Genomic DNA, 20,981 nt, shown 5'->3' on the forward strand with positions numbered 1-20,981 from the left:
GGAGCTGATTTCCATCGACTGCGCGCGCGCCCTGGCTGATGGGACTGTGCCCGCTCAGATCACGTGAGAAGTTTAGTCCACACATTCCCGGGGCAGCCATTTTCTTACGGGCTGTTATGCTAACGACACCCTCAGAATATTGAGAAATATACAGTGCTTCAGGTTCTAGGTATCAACTCTGGATTCCAGGCGGAGAGAAAAGGCCTCACTACTCAGACCCAGAGTTGACTAAGGTGTCCTTTAACTTCGTTCCGTGGTCTTTACAAAGAACTAGTGATTAAAAACAGAAATGGGGCCTTGTCCTTTTAACCATGCGATCCTGGCGACAAGGCCTAGAATGGAAGTCTCAGGGCCTAACGTCCTTCCGAGAACTCCGAGAATGGAGTCCTGGCCCTTTAAGAATGCGTGCGAAGGGGCGGGGTTTAGGGCGGAAGTTGTAGCGCCGGGTCGAAGTCTCGCAGATGAAGGGCGGAAGTAGAGCGTGCAATCCTGCGATCATGGCGCAGGAAGGGGACGATGTTAGAGATTACAATTTGACTGAGGAGCAGAAGGCGATCAAGGCCAAGTATCCTCCAGTCAATCGGAAGTACGAATGTGAGTAGAAGGCTCACTTCTCTGTTCAAATATGGGCTTCCTCACCTTCTACCTTGCCCCATAGGAGCTTCAGGCATCAATTTATTGTACCCTGTGTGCGCCCTATCTTGTAGTATCTTTTGTATTTGTCCTAAAGGGTTCTAAAAGGAATAGGCCACCTGGTTTGGGAGTCAGGAAATCTAGGCTTCCACACTTACAGTTTCTTGAACAACTTCCACAAGCGCCTGATCACATTTGAGTTTTACCAGTGCGCTAATTATAAAGGTAATTGTGTTTTCAAGGGGATAGAGTGTGGCTAACATAGAGGACTGGGAAAGCTAACATGGAAAATTATAACTTGGTCTTTTACCTCTTTTTTTTTTTTTTTTGGTACCAGGAATTGAACTCTGGCGGCCTTCTGAGCCGCGCCCCCTTTTTAATAATTGTTTTAGAGACAGGGTCTAAGTTGCTTAGTGCATTACTAAGTTGCTGACCCTGGCTTGGGATCCTCCTGCCTCAGCCTTCCGAGCTCATTGGGCGCCACCACCCACGGCTTACCTCGATCGTGTCATAAAAGGACCTGGTTTTGCCACTCATTAACTTAGTGACTTTAACAAATTATATTTGCCTATCTTTACATCACAGTTCCTTCATCTAAGGAATAATGTGAACTGGAAGTGTAGTGTGCTTTCGTAGCATGCAAGACCTTGGGTTCAATCTTCCAGCACCACAAAAATAAAGAAAATGAAAGGATAGTTCAATCTCTGTATTAAAAATTTAGTTGTCAACCTACAGGTGACTGTGGTCTGGGGAGCTCAAATGCGACTCATTTATCTCGTTAAAATTTTTCATTCATTTTTGTTGGCCCGTGCCCGCTGGTAGTCCTAGTGACTGGGGAGACTGAGGCAAGAGACACTCAATTTCCTAGGCCAGCCTTGGCAATTTAGTGAGACCCTAAGCGATTTAGTGAGACTTGTCTCTAAATAATAAACAATAAGGTCTGGGGATCTGTGGTAAAGCGCCCATGGGTTAAATCCCCAGTACTAATAAATAAGTAGGGCTTGGGGGTGTAAGTCAATGGTAGGGCGCTCCAGTATTAAATCGTCAGTGCCGAAATAAATAAAAAATGTACAACTACCACCAAAATTTTTTTGCATCTTTGCATTCTGAACCCAGCATATCTCCCTTACTTGCCCCTTTCTAACTTAAAAACAATTTAAAACACTGTTTTTAGTAAGTTACCATTCCAAAAATGGTTGCTACTCTTTAGGCTGAGGCGGGAGAAACACATGAGCCCTCTAAGTTCCAGACAGCCTGGGCAACATATGGAGACCAAAAAACAAAAAACTTCAAATTACAACAACAACAAAAAAAGCAGGTATACAGTGAAAAATTAAGTCTTGCAACTCCGATCCCCACATTCTAGTCCCTGTTTCTAGAGCAACCATGGTTACTTTACATACACAAATGTTCTAGCATTTTCTCTTTAACCAATGTCTAATTGGTGGACATTTATTTTTTTGTACTGGGGATTGAATCAGGAGTGCTTAACTACCAAACCACAGCCACAGCCCCCCAGCCTTTTTTTTTTTTTTGAGATGGGGTATCACTAAGTTTCTTAGGGCCTGGCTAAATTCCCTCAAACTTGTTATCCTGCCTCAATCTCCCTGTAGCTGGAATTGCAGGCTTTTGCCACCAAGACCAGCCATGCCTTTTATTTTTTTTATATTTTTTATTTTTATTTTTTATTTTTTTTATTGTAAACAAATGGGATACATGTTGATTCTCTGTACATGGCGTAAAGGCATACCATTTGTGTAATCATAAATTTACATAGGGTAATGTTTGATTCATTCTGTCATTTTCCCTAAGTTTGATGCTAGCCTCAGTAATTTAATGAGGCCCAAAACATTTTAGCAAGACCCTGTCAAAAAAGGACTGGGGTGTGGCTCAGTGGTAAAGTACCCCTGTGTTAAATCCCCAGTACCATAAATAAATAAATAAATAAAAGTATTTGAAAAAAATGCAAAACAGTGTTGCCTTAGCCTTCGAAGTTGCTGGGATCACAGGCATGTGTCACTGCACCCAGCAATGTCATCTTTGTGAACTGATTTTTTAAAAATTAAAGTATAATTTAATATCACAACGAAGTGCTCAGATCTTAAAATGTAAAGTCCAGTGAGTTTTGCTAAACACAGATGTCTGTGTAAACGACACTCTAATCAAACTATAAAACATTTTCATCACCCTAGAAAGTTCTGCCCTGCTTTTTGCAGTCAGACCCTCATTCTCTTTCTTTGAGGCAAATATTGTCTCCCACCTCTAAATGGGGATTGAACCCAGGGATACTCTATCACTAAGTTATATCCCTAAGCCCTCTTAATTTTTAAAATATTTGAGAGCAGGTCACATTAAGTTGCCCAGGCTGGTTTCAAACTTGCAAATTTTTTTACCTCAGGCTCCTGAATAACTGGGATTACAGGGTATCCAGATTACAGGTGCACACCACCATGCCTTGTTCACATTGTGTTTTCTATCCCCATACCTTAATTTTTTTCTTTCTCTTTTTTTGAGGTGGGGGGAGTTGAACCCAGGGCCTCACACATGCTAGGCAGGACTCTACCACTGAGCTACATCCCAGCCCCTTTTTAAAAAGTTTTAAAATAAATAATTACCTAGGTGTTTCTCAAATTTATAATCTTCCTGCCTCAGCCTTCCAAGTAGCTCAGATTACAGGCATACATAATTACACCTGGCACCATAGCTTAATTTTTTTCTGTTTTAGAGTTTCATTTAAATAGAACCACAAAGTATAGATTCTTTCTTTCTTTCTTTTTTGTGCTTGGGGGGTGGGTGGGTACTGGGGATTGAACCTGGGGTGCTTTATCACTTAGCCACCTTCCCCAGTCCTTTTTATTTTTATTTTGAGACAGGGTCTCACTAAATTACATAGGGCCTCACTAAATTGCTGAGGCTGGCCTGGAATTTGTGATACTCCTGTCTTGGCTTCCCAGTCATGGGATTATAGGTATGTACCACCATGCCAGTTTTAGTATGGATTCTTTTGTGTGGCTTCTTCATCTAGGCCATAGGTAAACACAGCTAGTTTTGTTTGTTTGTATGTATACTGATTTAGGTTTAACCCAGGAGCACTTTACCACTACATCCCCTGTCCTTTTTATTTTTGGTTTTGAGACAGGGTCCCTCTGAAGTTGCTAGGGCTGACCTCCAAATGACAATAGGGGAAAGAGATGAACTCCATTCCAATTTGTGAAGGGATGATTGGGTGTTTTTATAGGGAGAATGAGGGAGGGTGAGAGCAAGTGTTCAGATGAGTCAGAGAAATAACAAAGTACAAAGAGCTGGTCAGTGTAAATGTGATAATACCAGCTATATCTGCTAGCTAACAGTTATGGAAGTTCTGAACCTATCCTCCCACAGAGACTGGGAGACAGAGCCCTTCCAGGAGATTACATTTCAAAGGAATGTGTCTTAGGTCCTTGAAAAAGATACTTCTAAGTTATAAGAGATATATATTCATAATTGTAACCCCCTTTTAGTACTTGCTCTAAGAAAGGAAGGTTGGGGGCCTATGTCAGGTTTCAGCTAGAATAAACTGTAAAATCTGCCTATTATGCTTTTTTCACGTAGGGATGATAACTGAGACTGCTAGAAACCAGCCATGATCATTTGATCAAGAGCAGGGGTTCGTGTGAACTTCTTAAATGCTGAGAGTTTACAGTTCTTACTGAACAGTATCTTTAGATTCATGTTAATGCCTGTTAGCAGTAGTTGATGATTTTTATTGCTGAGTATTATTCCATTGTATGATTATATTTCAGTTTATCTCCTCTCTTATTAATGAACATTGGGTTTTTAATTTTTGGAAACAAAATTATTGTGAAATTTTTATTTTTTTTTTATTTTCGATACTAGGGATTTAACCCAGGGACATTTTGCAACTGAGGCACATCCCCAGCCCTTTTTATGTCTTATTTAGAGACAGGGTCTCACTGAGTTGCTTAGGGCTTTGCTAAATTGCTGAGACTGGCTTTGAACTCACGATCCTCTTTCCTCAGCCTCCTGAGCCACTGGGATTACAGGCATGTACCACCGTGCCTGGCTTTACTTTTCATTTTGACATAGGTTTTCACTAAATTGCTGAGGGCCTGGTTTAAGTTGCTGAAGCTGGCCTTGAACTTGCCATCCTCCTACCTCTGGGATTATAGAAGTATACCACCACTCCCAGCTTTTCTGAACATTCTCACATGTCCATTTTGGCCACATACTTGGATATCTCCAAGGTTACTACTTGTCATTTTCTTTACTTTGTCATCTCTGCTGGTCATTGAGCTCTTTATTACCCCAAACTTAGTAAGTGCTCAGTAATATTTCTCAGTGATTTAGAGATGAATTTGAACTTTGAGTACCACTGAAAGATGATGTGTTATAGTGGAAAGCACATGAACCAGGAGTCAGAAAACTTCAATTCCAGTCCCAGTTCTATCTTTATAAACAGTATTATAGCCCTGAAAAAGACACACAATTCTGGATTTCAGGTTTATTTTATTTTTATTTTTTGGGTGCTGGGGATCGAACCCAGGGCCTTGTGCTTGCAAGGCAAGCGCTCTACTGACTGAGCTATCTCCCAAGCCCCTTCAGGTTTATTTTTTAAACAAAGGAATTATGTTAAATAATATCTAAGAAGTTCTTCTAGCCTCAATATCTTGTGACCCCAAATAGGAAGATTTGATGGAAGTCATGATACAGGTGAAAAATAGACTCTGAAGTGTTGAGGTAGCAGATCCAGTGGAGCCATGCTACATTCGCAGTTGTGACTTTCTGGTCTTCCTGTGAAAATATCAGGAAAAACTTCATAATATGTATTGTGGAGTTTACTTTCTAGGATTAGGCTAGCTGTGCTGGGTGTAGTGGTACATGCCTATAATCCCAACAACTCGAGACTGGAGGCAGGAGAATCACAAGTTCAAAGCCAGCCTCAGCAATTTAGCAAGACCCTATCTCAAATAAAAAAGGTAGTGTTCTAGGGATATGGCTCAGTGGTTAAGTGCCGCTGGATTCAAACCATGGTATTAAAAAAATTGGATTTTGCTAGCTGTTCATGAAAAGAGGAGACAGAAAAATCTGGAATTTCATACTTTATATAATGATGTACTTCCTAAAATTTTTATCATTCACACAGTAGAAACTTAGAAAAGATAATGATTTATTTGGTTGAGGAAAAATTACTGATAGCAGGAAAAGACACTTACTGAGAAACTATCATATAATAGACTTTTTTTTTTTTTTGGGGTACTGAGAATTGTACTCAGGGGCACATACCACTGAATCACATCCTCAGCACTTTTTATTTTTTGAGACAGAGTTTCACTAAGTTGCTGAGGTTGGCTCTGAACTTGTGATCCTCCTACCTCAGCCTCCCATGTTGCTAGGATTACAGGCAGCACCACTATGCCTGGTATATAGTAGACATTTTTTAAGAAGGGAGTCTTACTATGATGCCCAGGCTGACTTTGAACTCTTAGGCTCAAGCTATCCTGCCTCAGCCTCCCCAATAGTGGGGACTACAGGTGCACACTACCAAACCCTGCTTAGACACATTTTAAAACACCTAGAAGACCCTGACTTTACTGCCTTCCAGAAATTGTCATTTGTTTAAATAGGAATCTTGGGGGCTGGGGTTGTGGCTCAGTGGTAGAGCGCTTGCCTAGCATGTGTGAGGCACTGGGTTCAATTCTCAGCACCACATATAAATAAATGAATAAAATAAAGGTCCATAACATCTTAAAAATATAAAAAAAAAAATAAATAGGAATCTTGGTTTTGCTGGGTTCATTTTTAAACATGGTGGTACATACCTGTAATCCCAATGACTCGAGCATTTGAGCCAAGAGGATTACAAATTTGAAACCAACTTCAGCAAATTGGTGAGTCCCTCAGCAACTTAATGAGACCCTGTCTCAAAAATTAAAAAGGTCTGGGGATATGTCTCAGTGGGTGAACACCCCTGGGTTCAATCCTAGTACTAATAAGATAAAATAAAATATTAAAGGCTGGGGGCTGGGGTTGTGGCTCAGTGGTAGAGCGCTTGTCTGGTGCGAGTGAGGCACTGGGTCAATCCTCAGCACCACATAAAAATAAATAAATAAAGGTATTGTGTCCATCTATTAAAAAAAAAAAAAAAAACACTGAGGGTATTGCTCAGTGGTAAATTCAGTCCCCAGTACAATAAATAAATAAGTAAATAAATAAGAAGGGTGGTTTTAAAAAAAATAATTCTAACAAAGCACTTAACTTTGTTGAGTAGATAGCAAAAGCTCTGGGCTTCCTCAATTTTCTTGTTCTTCAAGGATGGTATTCTTAATAATGAATAATGAATTAGTTTTTTCTTATGGTTTGAGGGTCAAGTTTAGTGACTTTTAAATGTTTTTCCCTTTCTCCCTCAGATTTGGATCATACAGCAGATGTCCAGTAAGTATAGTAGGAATTTGTTCTTTTGAATTCATGTCTCTAAATAGGAAGGCTGAATGTTTTAATCTGGGTGTTCCTATCTTTTATTTTTCTACTCTGTTTTATTCTTAACATAAAAATGATGCTTTAGAAGCACCAGTTTGGATGCCATTAAATTAAGGTCATTAGTTTTGTATTTACCAAACTGATTTTATTTTGACTTTGCTATTGAGTTTTTTTTTTTTTTTATACAGTGGATTATATTACACAGAGAGCATGAATATATTTCTGTAGGTTACATGCATGGGGAGATACTCTGGAGGAAGCATTTGAGCAGTGTGCAATGGCCATGTTTGGTTACATGACAGATACTGGGACTGTGGAACCCCTCCAAACGATAGAAGTAGAAACCCAAGGTAATTAATGCATTCATAAGGAAAAAATTGTTATACACATATGCGGTATTCTTAAATAATCCAAGTATATTTTCACAGTAAGAACAATAGAATTTGGGACTGGGGTTGTGACTCAGCGGTAGAGCACTTGCCTAGCATGTATGAGGCACTGGGTTCGATTCTCAGGACCACGTATAAATAAATGAATAAAATAAAGGTCCATCAACAACGTAAAAAAAAAAAAAAAAAAAAAAAAAAAAGAACAGAATTTGCTGAGCATGGTGGCACATGCCTATAATCCCAGAGGTTTAGGAAGCTGAGGCAGGAGGATTGCAAAAGCCAGCCTCAGCAACTTAGTATGGCCCTAAGCAATTTAGTGAGGCCCTGTCTCCAAATAAAATATAAAAAAAGGACTGGGGGTGAGGTTCAGTGGTTAAGTGCCCCTGGGTTCAATCCCTGGTACAAAAAACAAAACAAAAAAAATAAAAAACAACAAAATTGATTATGTGCCCAATTTTCCTTTCAACTAACCTAAGAAATTCATTACACTTTTAAATTGAAACAAGGTTTTAGATACCAGAATTATTAAACTTGTACTATTATGGCCCTTTTTTATCCTATGTAGGAGATGACTTACAGTCTCTTCTGTTTCACTTTTTGGATGAGTGGCTTTATAAGTTCAGTGCTGATGAATTCTTCATACCCCGGGTAAGCAAGAGTTTTTCTTTTTAATGGAGCAAATGGGTTCTTAGTTCATATTTTTAAATTGAAAAATGGATTTAAAATAGAATATGTGCCAGGCATGTTAGCACATGCCTTTAATCCCAGTGACTCGAGAGGCTAAGGCAGGAGGATCACAAGTTGGTTACCAGCCTTAGCACCTTAGTGAGATCCTGTCTCAAAATTTTAAAAAATAGAAAAGGCTGGGGATGTAGCTCAGTGGTAAAGCACCAGTGCCAATTAAAAAAAAAAAAAAAAAAAACAAGATAAAATAAATTAGCTAGACGGAGTGGTGCATTCCTGTAATCCCAGATGCTTAGAAGACGGAGGCAGTAGGATCTCAAGTTCAAAGCCAACCTCAGCAATTTAGTGAGACCCCATCTCAGAAGAAAAAGGTCTGGGGATGCAATTCAGTGGTAAAACAGCCTTGGGTGTAATCCCCAGTACCAGTACCCACCCCTCGCACAAAAACAAAAAGAAACCACGATGCAAAACTAATCACCACAGACATTATAAAATATTGATTTGCATAAATTATAGGCACTTCTTCATTAACCTGAGTTTTCTTTTGTACATGCATTTTGTTCTCTTGTTCTTTCTTTTTAGCACTGGGGATTAAACTCAGTAGTTCTTAATCATTCAGCCACATCTCCATTCTCTTCATATTTTATTTATTTATTTATTTATTTATTTATTTTTGCAGTGCTGGGGATTGAACCCAGGGTCTTGTGCTTGTAAGGCAAGCACTCTACCAACTGAACTATGTCCCCAGCCCTCATGTTTTATTTTGAGACAGGGTCTTCCTAAATTGGTGTGGCAAGCCTCAAATTTGCATTCCTCCTGCCTTAGCCTCCCAAATCTCTAGGATTACAGGCATGTGGCACTATGCCTGAATGTACTTAAATCTGTGATCATGTACTTGTCACTAATAGGATTGTATGATAAGGAGAAACCTAAAGTCTTTATCTGTATTCTTTCATTTGTTTGTTATTTCCACAATCCCAGAGTGCTGGGATTGAACCCGGGTCTCCAGCAAGAGAGGCAGGCACTCTACGAGATGGGCTATATGGCCTCCTTTATCTGTATTCTTTATGTCTCCCAAGTTTGAGCTGTTTATGTCTATATGTATGTTCCTTTTGTTCCATTTAAAGTTCAGCAGCTCTGATACTTTGGTCTAAGTTCAACAATTGCTGCTTCTAGTTTTCCTTAATTTAAAAAAAGGAGAAGCCATATGGAGATTTCTTGCAGCTCAACCTCTAGAAGAAATACCTCTCCAAATCATCGTTACTTATCACCTGGCCCTCCCTGCTTCCTTAATTCCTCCATTATCTTCTTTATCATCTCTACCCGTACTCTATAAACTGAGTCACTCTTCCTATAAATTTCAAGTGTCAGAAGTATCATAAAAATAGACTGACAGTGGGCTGGGGTTGTGGTTCAGTGGTAGAGCACTTGCCTAGCATGTGTGAGGCCCTGGGTTCAATCCTCAGCACCATGTAAAAATAAATAAATTTTTAAAAAATGCACTGACAAAAGGAAAAGGTGAAAAAAAAGACTGAGAATGACTGAAATCTTATATCCTCCTCCTCTACCATGTATCTTACAGAGGTGTTCGTTTGACTCTCCTTTTGTTTTCTTTTCCTTTTTTCTTGATGTTGGGGATTGAACTCAGAGCCTCACAGTTAGTAAGCACGTGCTCTACTACTTTGCTACACCTTAACCCCTTCAATCATGTTTTTAGATTGTATATTTTTCAAGAATATCTCCTTGAATATGCAAGAAAATCTTACTTCCTCGAAATGCATTTAGTTTGTTCTGTTTTAATTTTCCTTACTTCAGAGAAGTTGGATGCTATTATTTTCTAGAAAAAGTAATAACCTAGAGATGTTTTAGAAGATGGTCTAGTAGAAACATTTTTTTAATTAAATTTTTTTTTCTCTTTAGGAAGTAAAAGTACTTAATATTGATCAAAGAAATTTTAAATTGCGTTCAATTGGGTAAGTTTTGAAACTTTTTAAAAAGTAGCAGGTTGTGAAGGATGTTGGTTGTATTCTTCATTGAACTTGGTGGGCAGAAAGACAAATAGAAATGTTAAGTCAGGACCATTTGCATTGGGCAGCATGTTGCATACTGAGAGTGTGAGAGATACCAGGGAGTGAGGACTCATCTGAACTTTGGATGATCAGAGACTGTCAGAATAAAGTTAATTCTGCTTGTTAAGCCTGATTCCCAATTGTTGATTAAGGGGGAAAATTTTTAAAAGTGTGTGTGTGTGTGTGTGTGTGTGTGTGTGTGTGTGTAGTTTGTTTATACATACATATGTTTGTATGTATAAATAAAATTACTAAATGGCACAGCATAAAGCCCAGCTTGGTGAATGAGAAACACTGACACATCCTTTATCATAGCTCATCACTTCTAGACCCACTCAAACCAGTTTTCTTCTATACAAATTATACCTTTCTTTTCCTTCCAGAATTTGCAGACACTCGATTAGGTCACTTTGACTGGACTTGTTTCTTTAGTCACTTAATTATATCTTCTAGGTTATTCTATATATAGCTCATCTTTACCATTTCATATTGAATTTTATTAGTTTCTTTTTATAAAATGAGGTCTTTTATTATCTTCTCCTTTTCCTTTTATCCCTGCAACACATTCTATTGCTCACATAAGCCTATGTACAGGTACTTTTTCCTATGAAGTAGTGGAATACTGCATACATTAGACCAATCGATTTTTTTCCCCTCTTTTTTGAACCCAGAGGCTCTTTACCACTGAGCTATATACCCAGCCCTTTTTATTTTTTATTTTGAGACAGGGTCTCACTAAGTTGCTGAGGCTGGTCTCAAACTTGTGATCCTCGTGCCTCAGCCTCCCGAGTTTCTGGGATTATGGGTGTGTACCACTGTGCCTGGCAGGCAAATTGACATTTAACTGTTAACATTATGTTAGATTCCCCAGCACCAAAACAAAAAACAAAAAACATATGTTAGAATTACCTTTACTGTTAATATGCTTTTGCATCATAAAGTGTGAAAGGTGTATGTTATTTACATTAGAATATAATAGTTATTTTTATATATTTGTGGTATCTTCTTTTTTAAATAAAATAAACAGGTTTGTCAAAACTACTTCAGCTAGGAAGTAGTTGAACAGAATTTTTAAAAAATATTATTTTAAGTATTAATAGACCTTTATTTTTATTCATTTATTTATACATGGTGCTGAGAATCGAACTCAGTGCCTTACACATGCTAGGCAAGTGCTCTACCACTGAGCCACACAACCCCAATCCCTGAACAGAATTTTAAAGATTTGCTGTTTCTGGTGTACCATCTTGTGATAGTCAGCCCTCATTTATGTCAAAAGGAGAGAAGAAAATTCTAAGTTCATGGAGAGTACCTTTCTAGGACTTTCTGTATACAGACTATAGATATTTTGGGAAAAGTTATAAAATGCAAATCAAACTCAGACCTGCTTTCTCCATGGAAGATATTACTTAATTGGTTCTATAGCTCGGAGTGCAGTGAAAATTTTGAACATGGCACCCTATTATGAAATAATTCTCATTAAACAGGATTTATTGATAATCCGCCATAAGCACACTATTTTGGGGCTTTTTATTGTTTTGTTTTGTTTTGTTTTGTTTTGTTTGAGAGCAGCTGTTAAACTTGAGAGTAACCAATAGCTAGTCGATATAAGTCCTTGCACTTGCTGACAAATGAAATCTGTTTAGCTTCCCTACCCCTTCCCTCTTTTGAATCTCTAGTATCTGAACCATGTTTATAAGGCTTATTTTAAAATATGTAAAGAGAGAACAAATGTAAAATTTTTGGAAATCTTAATCATGTTTTAATTTTACTTCTCAAGGTGGGGAGAAGAATTTTCATTGTCCAAGCACCCTCAGGTATGTTTTAAAGTCTAGCCATTGAAAACCTTTTATACTTTCTTACCATAAAATTCATAAATGTGATAATAACCTTCAACTCGTTCTAATCATTGTTATGATGTGATAAGTTTTTCTTAAACTTTCTGACCTCTCTAGATATGTTAAAGCACTGTGACTTACACATCTGATTAGGTGTGTTAGGAATCAGCATTGTGCTCTGAGGCCAGGTTTGTTACAGAATGTTGTAGAACTTAAAAGTCCATTGCCTTTTTGAACTATAGTTTCTTCTACAATGAAGGTATAGGACTAGATTGTTCTCTAAAGTACTTTCTACCTCTTTTGTATTTTCCAAGCTATATACACTGACTGTAATAGTTAAACTTCTGGGAACAGGGCTTAACAGATTTTTTTCTGTAAAGGGTCAAATAATAAATGTATTAAGATTTGTAAGGGCTGGGGATGTAGCTCAGTTGGTAGAGTGTTTGCCTCATAAGCACAAGACCCTGGGTTCAATCCCCAGCATCGCACAAAAAAAAAAAAAAAAAGATTTGTAGGCCAAGAGCAATGGAAGAGCAACTACTGAGCTCTTCTGTTGTAGCTCTAAAGCAGTCATAGAAGATACATAAATGAATGTGTTTCTGTTACATTAAAACTTTATTTCTGGACATTGAAATAAATTTCATATTTTCAAATGTCATTTTTTTTGTTTGTTTTTTTAGCTGAGGTACTGGAGATTGAACCTAGGGGCGCTTAATCACTGACCTGCATCCCCAGCCCTTTTTTGTATTTTAGAGACAGGGTCTTATTGAGTTGCTTAGGGCCTTGCTAAGTTGCTGAGGCTGGCTTTGAACTCATGATTCTTCTGCCTCAGCCTCCCAAATCACTTGGATTATAGGTGTGCGCCACCATGCCTAGTATCCCTAGACCTTTTTATTTTTATTTTGAGACAGGGTCTCTAAGTTGCAGATGACCTTCCTAAATTGCTTAGGCTGGCCTGGAACTCTGGATCCTTCTATCTCTGCCTTTGTAGTAACTGGAGTTATAGGCATGTGCCACCATGCCTGGCTTACTTAGAGATATAAAACCATTGTTATTTTGCGAGATTATACAAAATTAGATGGCAGGCGAGATTTGACCAATGGCCTATAGTTTGCTGACCCTTGTATTTTGACCAAGGAAGCCTAAATTAGTGCCCGATGACCGGGGAAAATCCTGGTTGCTTCCAGTAACCACAGTATCATTTCTTCAACTACAGTATAATGAAATGAAGCCTGATGAGGAACTTGTGTGTAGTAGCTTTTTCAACAAGGTTGAGAGGAAAGAGAAACATAAAAAGAAAAGAAACCAGCCAGGTGCAGTGGGGCACAGCAACAATCCCAGTAACTTGGGAACCTGAGGCAAGAGGATCACAAGTTTGAGGCCAGCCTGGGTAGTTTATTGAGACCTTGTCTAAAATAAAAAAATCAAAATGATTAGGGTAGCTCTGGTAAAGCACTCCTGGGTTCAATTCTTAGTATGGCCAAAAAGAAAAGAGAGAGAAAGAGAATGAGAAACCAAAAAAGAGGGGCATGTGAATTGAAAACATACTTTTAATAAAAACAGCACACTGAATTTTTCCAAAGTAAACTAGTATATTCAGGATATAACATTTTAAGGAGACCTAAGAGGGGTTAACCATTAACATATCCCTTGGGGTTCCTTTTAGCAGGGAAATACTGCCATGAATGGGATCATAATGTGGCCTAGGATGGTAGTTTTGTTCTCTAAAGTTAATAGAATATGACCGATATAGTATACCAGAAAGGTAAATCCCAAAAAGCTAGCTAATGAAACAGTAAATCATTGATGTATGATGCATCCATTTCCCAACAGTGAGCTAACTCATGGATGGTACTTTACTCATATCTCTCACTTACCCAAATTCTATGAAATATCTATATAGTATGAAATAATGAAATACTGTGTCTCTAAGACTGGTGTATGGATACTGCATTTCATTAAAAGTAAATAACAACCACTTATTTGATTCCAATGATATGTAAATGTATTCAATAAGAGTACTATTTTTGAATTTAATATATTAAAGAATCTATGAATCTGATACACATTCTTATTTTAGAGTTTTGCTAGTGCGAAAGTTTTACTTATCTAGTGATAGGGCTGTGACTTAGTGGTAGAGCACTTTTCTAGCATGTGTGAGGCCATATGTTTAATCCCCAGCACTGTAAAAAAAAAATTAATAAATAAAATATCTGGAATATTCCTGAAATATTTCCTAGGTTTTATTTATTATTTTTATTTTTTTGCGGTGCTGGGGATTGCGAGGTGAGCACTCTACCAACTGAGCTATCTTCCTAGCCCTTTCCTAGGCTTTAAAAATATCTTCCCAGTTCTAATGTCATCCTTATCTTTTCTCCACTAATCCATATTCCATCCTTTGGTAATTCATATATACATTCAGCAAATATTTATCAAATTCCTGTAATGTACTAGATGTTATTTTAGGCACTTTAGGTAGAAAGTTAACATGGTGCCCAAGATCTCCACTCTTATTGAGCTTCAAATCTAGTGAGAGAAGAGAACCAAACATGTAAACAAGTAAATCATATCATTATCACTGTTGGAAAATAGTGCCAACAGAGCAAGGTTAAGTTGGGATTGGGAAAAGTTAGTCAGAAAAGGCATAACTGAGGAGGTGACACTGGAGCAGAGGCCAGAGAGATGAGAAATGAGCACAGAGATGGGAAAAGAACTTTCCAGGCAGAAGTAGATATAAAGAATCTGAAGCAAGCAAGATTATATTCAAAGAACAGCAAGGACAGTGCTGTTGGAGCAGAAGTTGGGGGGGTATAGTAAGAGCCAAGGTTGTACAGATAGACATGACCACAGACTTGAGGATCTCATATGAATTTTAAAATGACTAAGAGTAGACTATAGCTGGGTTGGGTGGTACATGGCAGTAATCCCAGAGATTCAGGAGGCTGAGGCAAGAGCATCACAGGTTCAAGACCAGCCTCAGCAACTTAGTAAGATTCTGTCTCAAAATAAAAAATAAAAAGGACTGAGGATATAGCTCAGTGGTAGTTTACCCCTGTGTTCAATCCTCAGTACCAAAGAAAAAAGTTTCAGTTTATCTCTGTCTTTATCCTAAATCCCTATATCAATAGGACTAAATAAGATTCACAAGTAGCAGAAGTAGTGGAGAGAACTGAGCTGCAGGACATGAAATTTGGAAGAGAGGAATCAAAAAGGACAAGAGAACATAAACACTGAGGAATGGCCATTGGATTTACAATCAGAAGACTCATGAGTAAACTGGGCAGGGTGGCTCTTGTCTAATCCCAGTGAGTCAGGAGGCTGAGGTAGGAGAATCACAAGTTCAAGGCCAGCCTCAGCCACTTGATATGACCCTGTCTCAAAATAAAAAATAAAAAGGCCTGGGATGTAGCTCAGTGGTAAAGCATCCCTGGATTAGATTAGATTCCCAGTACCAAAAAAAGAAAAAAGAGGGTTGGGGAGATAGCTCAGCTGGTAGAGTGCTTGCCTTGCAAGCACAAGGCCCTGAGTTCGATCCCCAGTACTGCAAAAAAAAAAAAAAAAAAAAAAAGAGGACTTATGTACTTATTTCTATCAATATCTGAGTTAAAGAAGGAATGACACATACTGGAAAAGTAGAGGCAGTGTATGTATGATCTTGGAAGAGACTGCAGAAAAGGGGAACAGATGGATAGAACAATAGAACAGTGGTAGCTAGAGAGGACTGCAGCTAGGAAGAGAGGTTTTTTGTTTTAGTACTGGGGATTGAACCCAGGGGCGATTGAGCACTGAGCGACATTCCTAGCCCTTTTTATTTTTTATTTGCTGAGGGTCTCCCTAAGTTGCTGAGGCTGGTCTTGAACTTGCAATCCACCTGCCTCAACCTCCCTAGTTATGGGGATTACAGACATGTGCCACCATGCCCTGCAGATTTTTGTCTTGTTTTAGCTAGAAGCTTTTGTAGCACCATTATATGTAAAGTGGAAATGATCTAGGAAGGAGGGAAGAATTGATAAACCAGAAGAGGAGAGGATAGTTTCAGAACAAAAACTTTTTTGTTAAGGGTGTGTGTTTGAAATCAAGTGCTCAGATAGAGAAGTCAGCAATCTCTGGTAGGAGCAGGAACAGTCCATTCATTGTAACAGCAGGCAAGGCTAATGGGAGTTCAGATGCAGCAGGATGGTAGAATTGATGGTGGGAAGATGAGTCAGTTCCTCTTGATTGCTTGCATTTTCTCTAGGAAGCATGGTTGATTAGAATGAGAATGAATGACTGATGGGTGAAATGACACTTGCCTATAATCTCAGCTACTCTGGAGACTAAGGCAGGAGGATCACAAGCTCAAAAGCAGCCTCAGCAATTTAGGAGGCCCTAAGCAACTCAGCAAAATCCTGTCTCAAAATACAAAATTTTAAAAAAGGGCTGGGGAATGTAGCTCAGTGGCTAAGGGCCCCTGCATTAAAACACTGTTATAAAAAAAGAAGAAAATGAATGATGGATGCTAAAGAAGATGTGAAGTAATTTTCTGAGTGGAAGACAAAGGGGACTTAGAAATAAGTGGTCAGTGCTGAATGCCTGTTTGAGATTTGCAGATATACATATAGGGTATTACTAGTCAGCCTTCTGTGTGCTGCCTTAGGGTAGAAAATGAAATTTGATGTAGGTGGTGATTTCTCCAAGTGATTGTGGTAGAGGAGAAAATGCAAAGGCAATGCCACTCATACCCTGTGAAATATTTGAATTTTTTATGTGCAGTAGAGCTAGCAATGTGCCATTCACCAATGCTTGGTACATTTTGTGATATACAGAACTATCGTAGATACTTTTTAGGGCTGGAAGGAACTTGAGAGAACTAATCCTGTGGTTCTGAACTGGGGTGAGGTGGCTGAGGCTGATGTATCAGAATCATGTGGAGATCTTTGACCTGGAAGCTATAGCTCACTTTCCAGCTAGACTTGAAGAGAATTACAAGAGGAAAAGTGAATATTGGCATCTGAGGAGAAAAGAATTAGAGATCCTAGGGCCTAAGATGGAGAATGAGGGGGCAGTTAGGGACTATAAGGAACCCTAGCCAAAGAGTAGAAAAGCTTGTGTTCTTTGATTCATCCCATTTTTAAATGAAAAAAACGAATGCCCAGACAGCTTCTTTGCCCAAGTGGAATCACAGCCTGGAGTGGAGTTCCACCTCCTAACTCCAGGTCAGTACTTGTTAAACTCTATGTACATTTTTCCTCTCCTTTTTATTGGATCAGCATATACTATTGTCCTAATCTGATAACTAGTTTTATGTGGATTTTTAGTGTTTTAGAATGGTATTAGAATTTTGACTTTCTGACAGTTGTTGCTAAAGTTAATAATTCTGATTCTTTTTTTTTTTTTTTTTTTTTTTTTTTTTCTATTTGTTTTTTCTCTAATCCCAACTTCAGGGAACAGAAGTCAAAGCAATAACATATTCAGCAATGCAGGTCTATAATGAAGAGAAGCCAGAAGTTTTTGTGATAGTTGATATTTAAAATACCAAAAAAGAAAAAAGAAAAGGAAAGAAAGATGAACTCCTATGAAGAACTTTTTTTCAAAATCCTCCTTTTGAGAAGATCAGTGATTTGATTTCTGTGGTATCTTGATAAATGGGCATTTATGCATCAGGGATTTTTAACTTAAAGTGTGACATTCAGAAATGGAAAATCAGAGCAGAGCCTTGGTCTGTGTTCCCTACATATTCAGACTTTGAAGAATTCTTCAGTGCTTGAGGGCAATTATGTTCCTTCCTGTGTTCATTCCCTGCTATGGCAGCAAGTACCCCAGATTCTTCTAATGGAATGAGAGCCCTCCAGTTTGGTCCCAGAAGGGATCACTGATATAAGTAATAGTTGGGATAGAATCCAGTTTGGAAAAAAGAATAATATGAGAAAATAACATTTCTTTACCTAGAATTCGTTTTTCTTCTAAATTGATTAAGACACATATTTTGTCTGTACCTAAAGGATGTCATGTTTTACATAACTGTGGGACAGTTATCCTGTATTCCAGTTGGTTTTCTTACAAGAACTGACTAGAAGAATTCCATAGGATTTTCTTTATCATACTCTCAAATTTTTAAAAAATATTTTTTTAGTTTTCAATGTACCTTTATTTTCTTTATTTATATGTGGTGCTGAGAATCAAACCCAGTGCCTCACACATGCTAGGCAAACATTCTACTTCTGAGCCACAACCCCAGCCTTCATACTCTTATTAAGCAGTGATAATGGATTGCATTTTTCTGTTTTCTCATAAGAAAAATCTGATAGTAGTTAGGTACATTGGCACAGACCTGTAATCTCAGCAACTACCGATGCTGAGGCAAGAGAATTGCAAGTTTGAGAACCAGCCTCAGCAACTTAGGGAGACCCTAAGCAATTTAGTGACACTCTATCACGAAGTTAAAAATATAAAGGGCTGGAGATGTGGCTTAGTACTAAAGTACCCTGTTAAAATCTCCAGTACCAAAGAAAGAAAAATCTGATGCTATACCTCGCTTTTTTGAGAGGGAGGGGGACAGTACTGGAAATTTGGGTACTATGTCACCATACCCACCTGACACTTTTTTTGGGGGGGGGGTACAGGGAGTTGACACAGTGGCACCTAACCATTGAGCCACATCCCTAGCCCTTTTTATTTATTTATTTATTTATTTATTTTTGGTGCTGGGGATCAAACCCAGGGCCTTGTGCTTGCACCACAAGCACTCTACCGACTGAGCTATCTCCCCAGCCCCTATTTTTTGAGATGGTCTCTGAGTTGCTTAGGGCCTTGCTAATTTCCTTTGGCTTTGAACTTGCCATCCTCCTGCCTCAGTACCCCCACCACATCCCAGTTGCTGGGATGAGAGGTGTATGCCACCTTGCCTGACTCTTTGTTGTAAAAAGTTCTTTAGAGACAGGAGGCTAGGGAAACAACTTTAAAGTTATCTGGAGTTTGGGGATTTAGCTCACTGGCAAAGTGCTTGCCTAGCATGCACAAGGCCCTGAGTTTGGTACTTGGCCTTGAAAAATAAAAAAAAAAATTATCTGAACTTTTTTTGTACGAGTGGTGCTGGGAATCAAATCCAGGGCCTCCAAAATGTTATACAAGTACTCTAACTCGAACTCCAGAGATACTGGTATTATAGGAGTGTGCCACCACTCTGGGCTCTTATCTAAACTTTTTTGGAAGGGATGGAGGTGTACTGGGAATTGAACCCAGGAACACTCAACCATTGAGCCACATTTTGTATTTTATTTAGAGACAGGGTCTCACTGAGTGAGACTGCTGCTGAGGCTGACTTTGAACTCGTGATCCCCGTGCCTCAGCCTTCTCAGCCACTGGGATTACAGGTGTGCACCACTGTGACTGCTTTTCTGAACTTCTTTAAGTAGATAATTTGCAAGTTGATTTGCAACCCTAGTTTATGATATTCTCTCAGAGCATAAAATTAACACCTGGTAGTGCCAAATGTCAGTACAGGGTGTTGAACCTGCATTAAAAGAAAGGGATTAGGGGCTGGGATTGTGACTCAGTGGTAGAATGCTTGCCTAGCATGTGTGAGGCACTGGGTTCAATCCTCAGCACCACATAAAAATAAATAAAACAAAGGTATTTTTTAAAAAAGGGAAGTGATTAGGGGCTGGGTAGCATGTGTGAGGCACTAGGTTTGATTCTCAGCACCAGATGTAAATAAGTAAAGGTCCATCAACAACTGATAAAAATATTTGTTTTAAAAAAGAAGGGATTATAGATGTGCTTTCTAAATGTTCTTTTGGCCCTGTATTTTTTTCCTCTGGATGTATAAAAAAGTAGGACTCATGAATGTGAGGCCAAGAGCCTGGGTTTTAAAAAGCAGCTCTTCAAATGAATGTATAACAGGATCACTGGGTAGTGTTTCTTAACTTTCTTTGTACTGATGCATGTTTTGTCAGTTTGAAGTATAACTCTCAAAGCACGAATAACATCCAGAAGACTCCTTACTTTTTAGGGTGGTTTTCCAGACTGAGAATGAGTCCTTTTTTACTGTAGACCCTTTTGCATACCATCACCTGATGGGGCTTAGTTGAGACAATGATCAATGAAATATGAAGGCAATGAAAACCAAATGTGGAGAAAGAAAAGCTCAGGAGTGGGACTATGGCAAAACCAGGTGAGGTATAGGCTTGCCTAGGGAAAAAAAATGAGTTAGCCATCTCTCTCACCAATGCTAAGTAATAGAATTCATGAAAAACAAGTCAGACTGGGTGCAGCCTATAATCCCAGTGGCTCAGGCAGGTGAGGCAGGAGGATCACAAGTTCAAAGTCAGCCTCAACAACTTAGTGAGGCCCTAAGAAACTCAGTGAGACCCTGTCTCTTAATCAAATACAGGGACTGTGGTTTTGGCTCAGTGGTAGAGTACTTTCTTGGCATGCACGATGCCCTGGGTCCAATCCTCAGTACCTCCTATAAGTAAATAAAATAAAGATCCATCAACAACAAAAAAATTTAAATAAATAAAATACAAAAAGGGCTGGGATGTGGCTCAGTGGTTGAGCACCCCTGGGTTCAATCCCTGGGCCTTCCCCTGCCAAAAAAAAAAAAAAAAAAAAAAACAGGTAAGGCCTGAGGCAGTGGCATGTGTCTATAATCCTAGCTGCTTGGGAGTCTGAAGCAGGAGGATCACAAGTTCAAAGTTAGCAAGGCCCTGTCTCAAAATATTTAAGACATGCTGGAGATGTGGCTCAGTGGTTAAGTGCCCCTGGGTTCAATTCTCTGCATAGTGGGGGGAAGGGTAGGCACAGTGGCACATGTCTATAATCCCAGCTATTTGGGAAGGTGAGGCAGGAGAATAGCAAGTTCAAGGCCACTCTGGGCAACTTAGACCCTGTCTAAAAGATAAAAAATAACT

At 38.8% G+C, this 20,981-nt stretch overlaps 1 protein-coding gene and 1 non-coding gene across 4 annotated transcripts; both read left to right on the forward strand.

The window, feature by feature from the left end:
* The first annotated feature begins 460 nt into the window (after positions 1 to 460).
* Zbtb8os (zinc finger and BTB domain containing 8 opposite strand) lies at positions 461 to 19,727 on the forward strand. Of its 3 annotated transcripts, none has more exons than XM_047539645.1 (7): positions 461 to 594; positions 7,041 to 7,065; positions 7,339 to 7,460; positions 8,065 to 8,147; positions 10,104 to 10,156; positions 12,033 to 12,069; positions 17,514 to 19,727. In XM_047539645.1, exons 1-7 carry the CDS (start codon positions 462 to 464, stop codon positions 17,598 to 17,600), a joined length of 540 nt encoding a protein of 179 aa, XP_047395601.1. In that variant the 5' UTR covers position 461; the 3' UTR covers positions 17,601 to 19,727. The 3 variants fall into 3 exon arrangements, with proteins under 3 accessions (XP_047395601.1, XP_047395616.1, XP_047395609.1); XM_047539653.1 differs by lacking the exon at positions 461 to 594 and adding an exon at positions 643 to 858; XM_047539660.1 differs by lacking the exon at positions 10,104 to 10,156.
* Positions 12,507 to 12,580, forward strand: Trnam-cau (transfer RNA methionine (anticodon CAU)). Its single transcript has one exon. It is a non-coding gene; the product is annotated as a tRNA-Met (tRNA).
* Positions 19,728 to 20,981: the final 1,254 nt, after the last annotated feature.

Source organism: Sciurus carolinensis, chromosome 1 (genome assembly GCF_902686445.1).
Source record: "Sciurus carolinensis chromosome 1, mSciCar1.2, whole genome shotgun sequence".
In the NCBI taxonomy this organism is placed as follows: domain Eukaryota; kingdom Metazoa; phylum Chordata; class Mammalia; order Rodentia; family Sciuridae; genus Sciurus; species Sciurus carolinensis.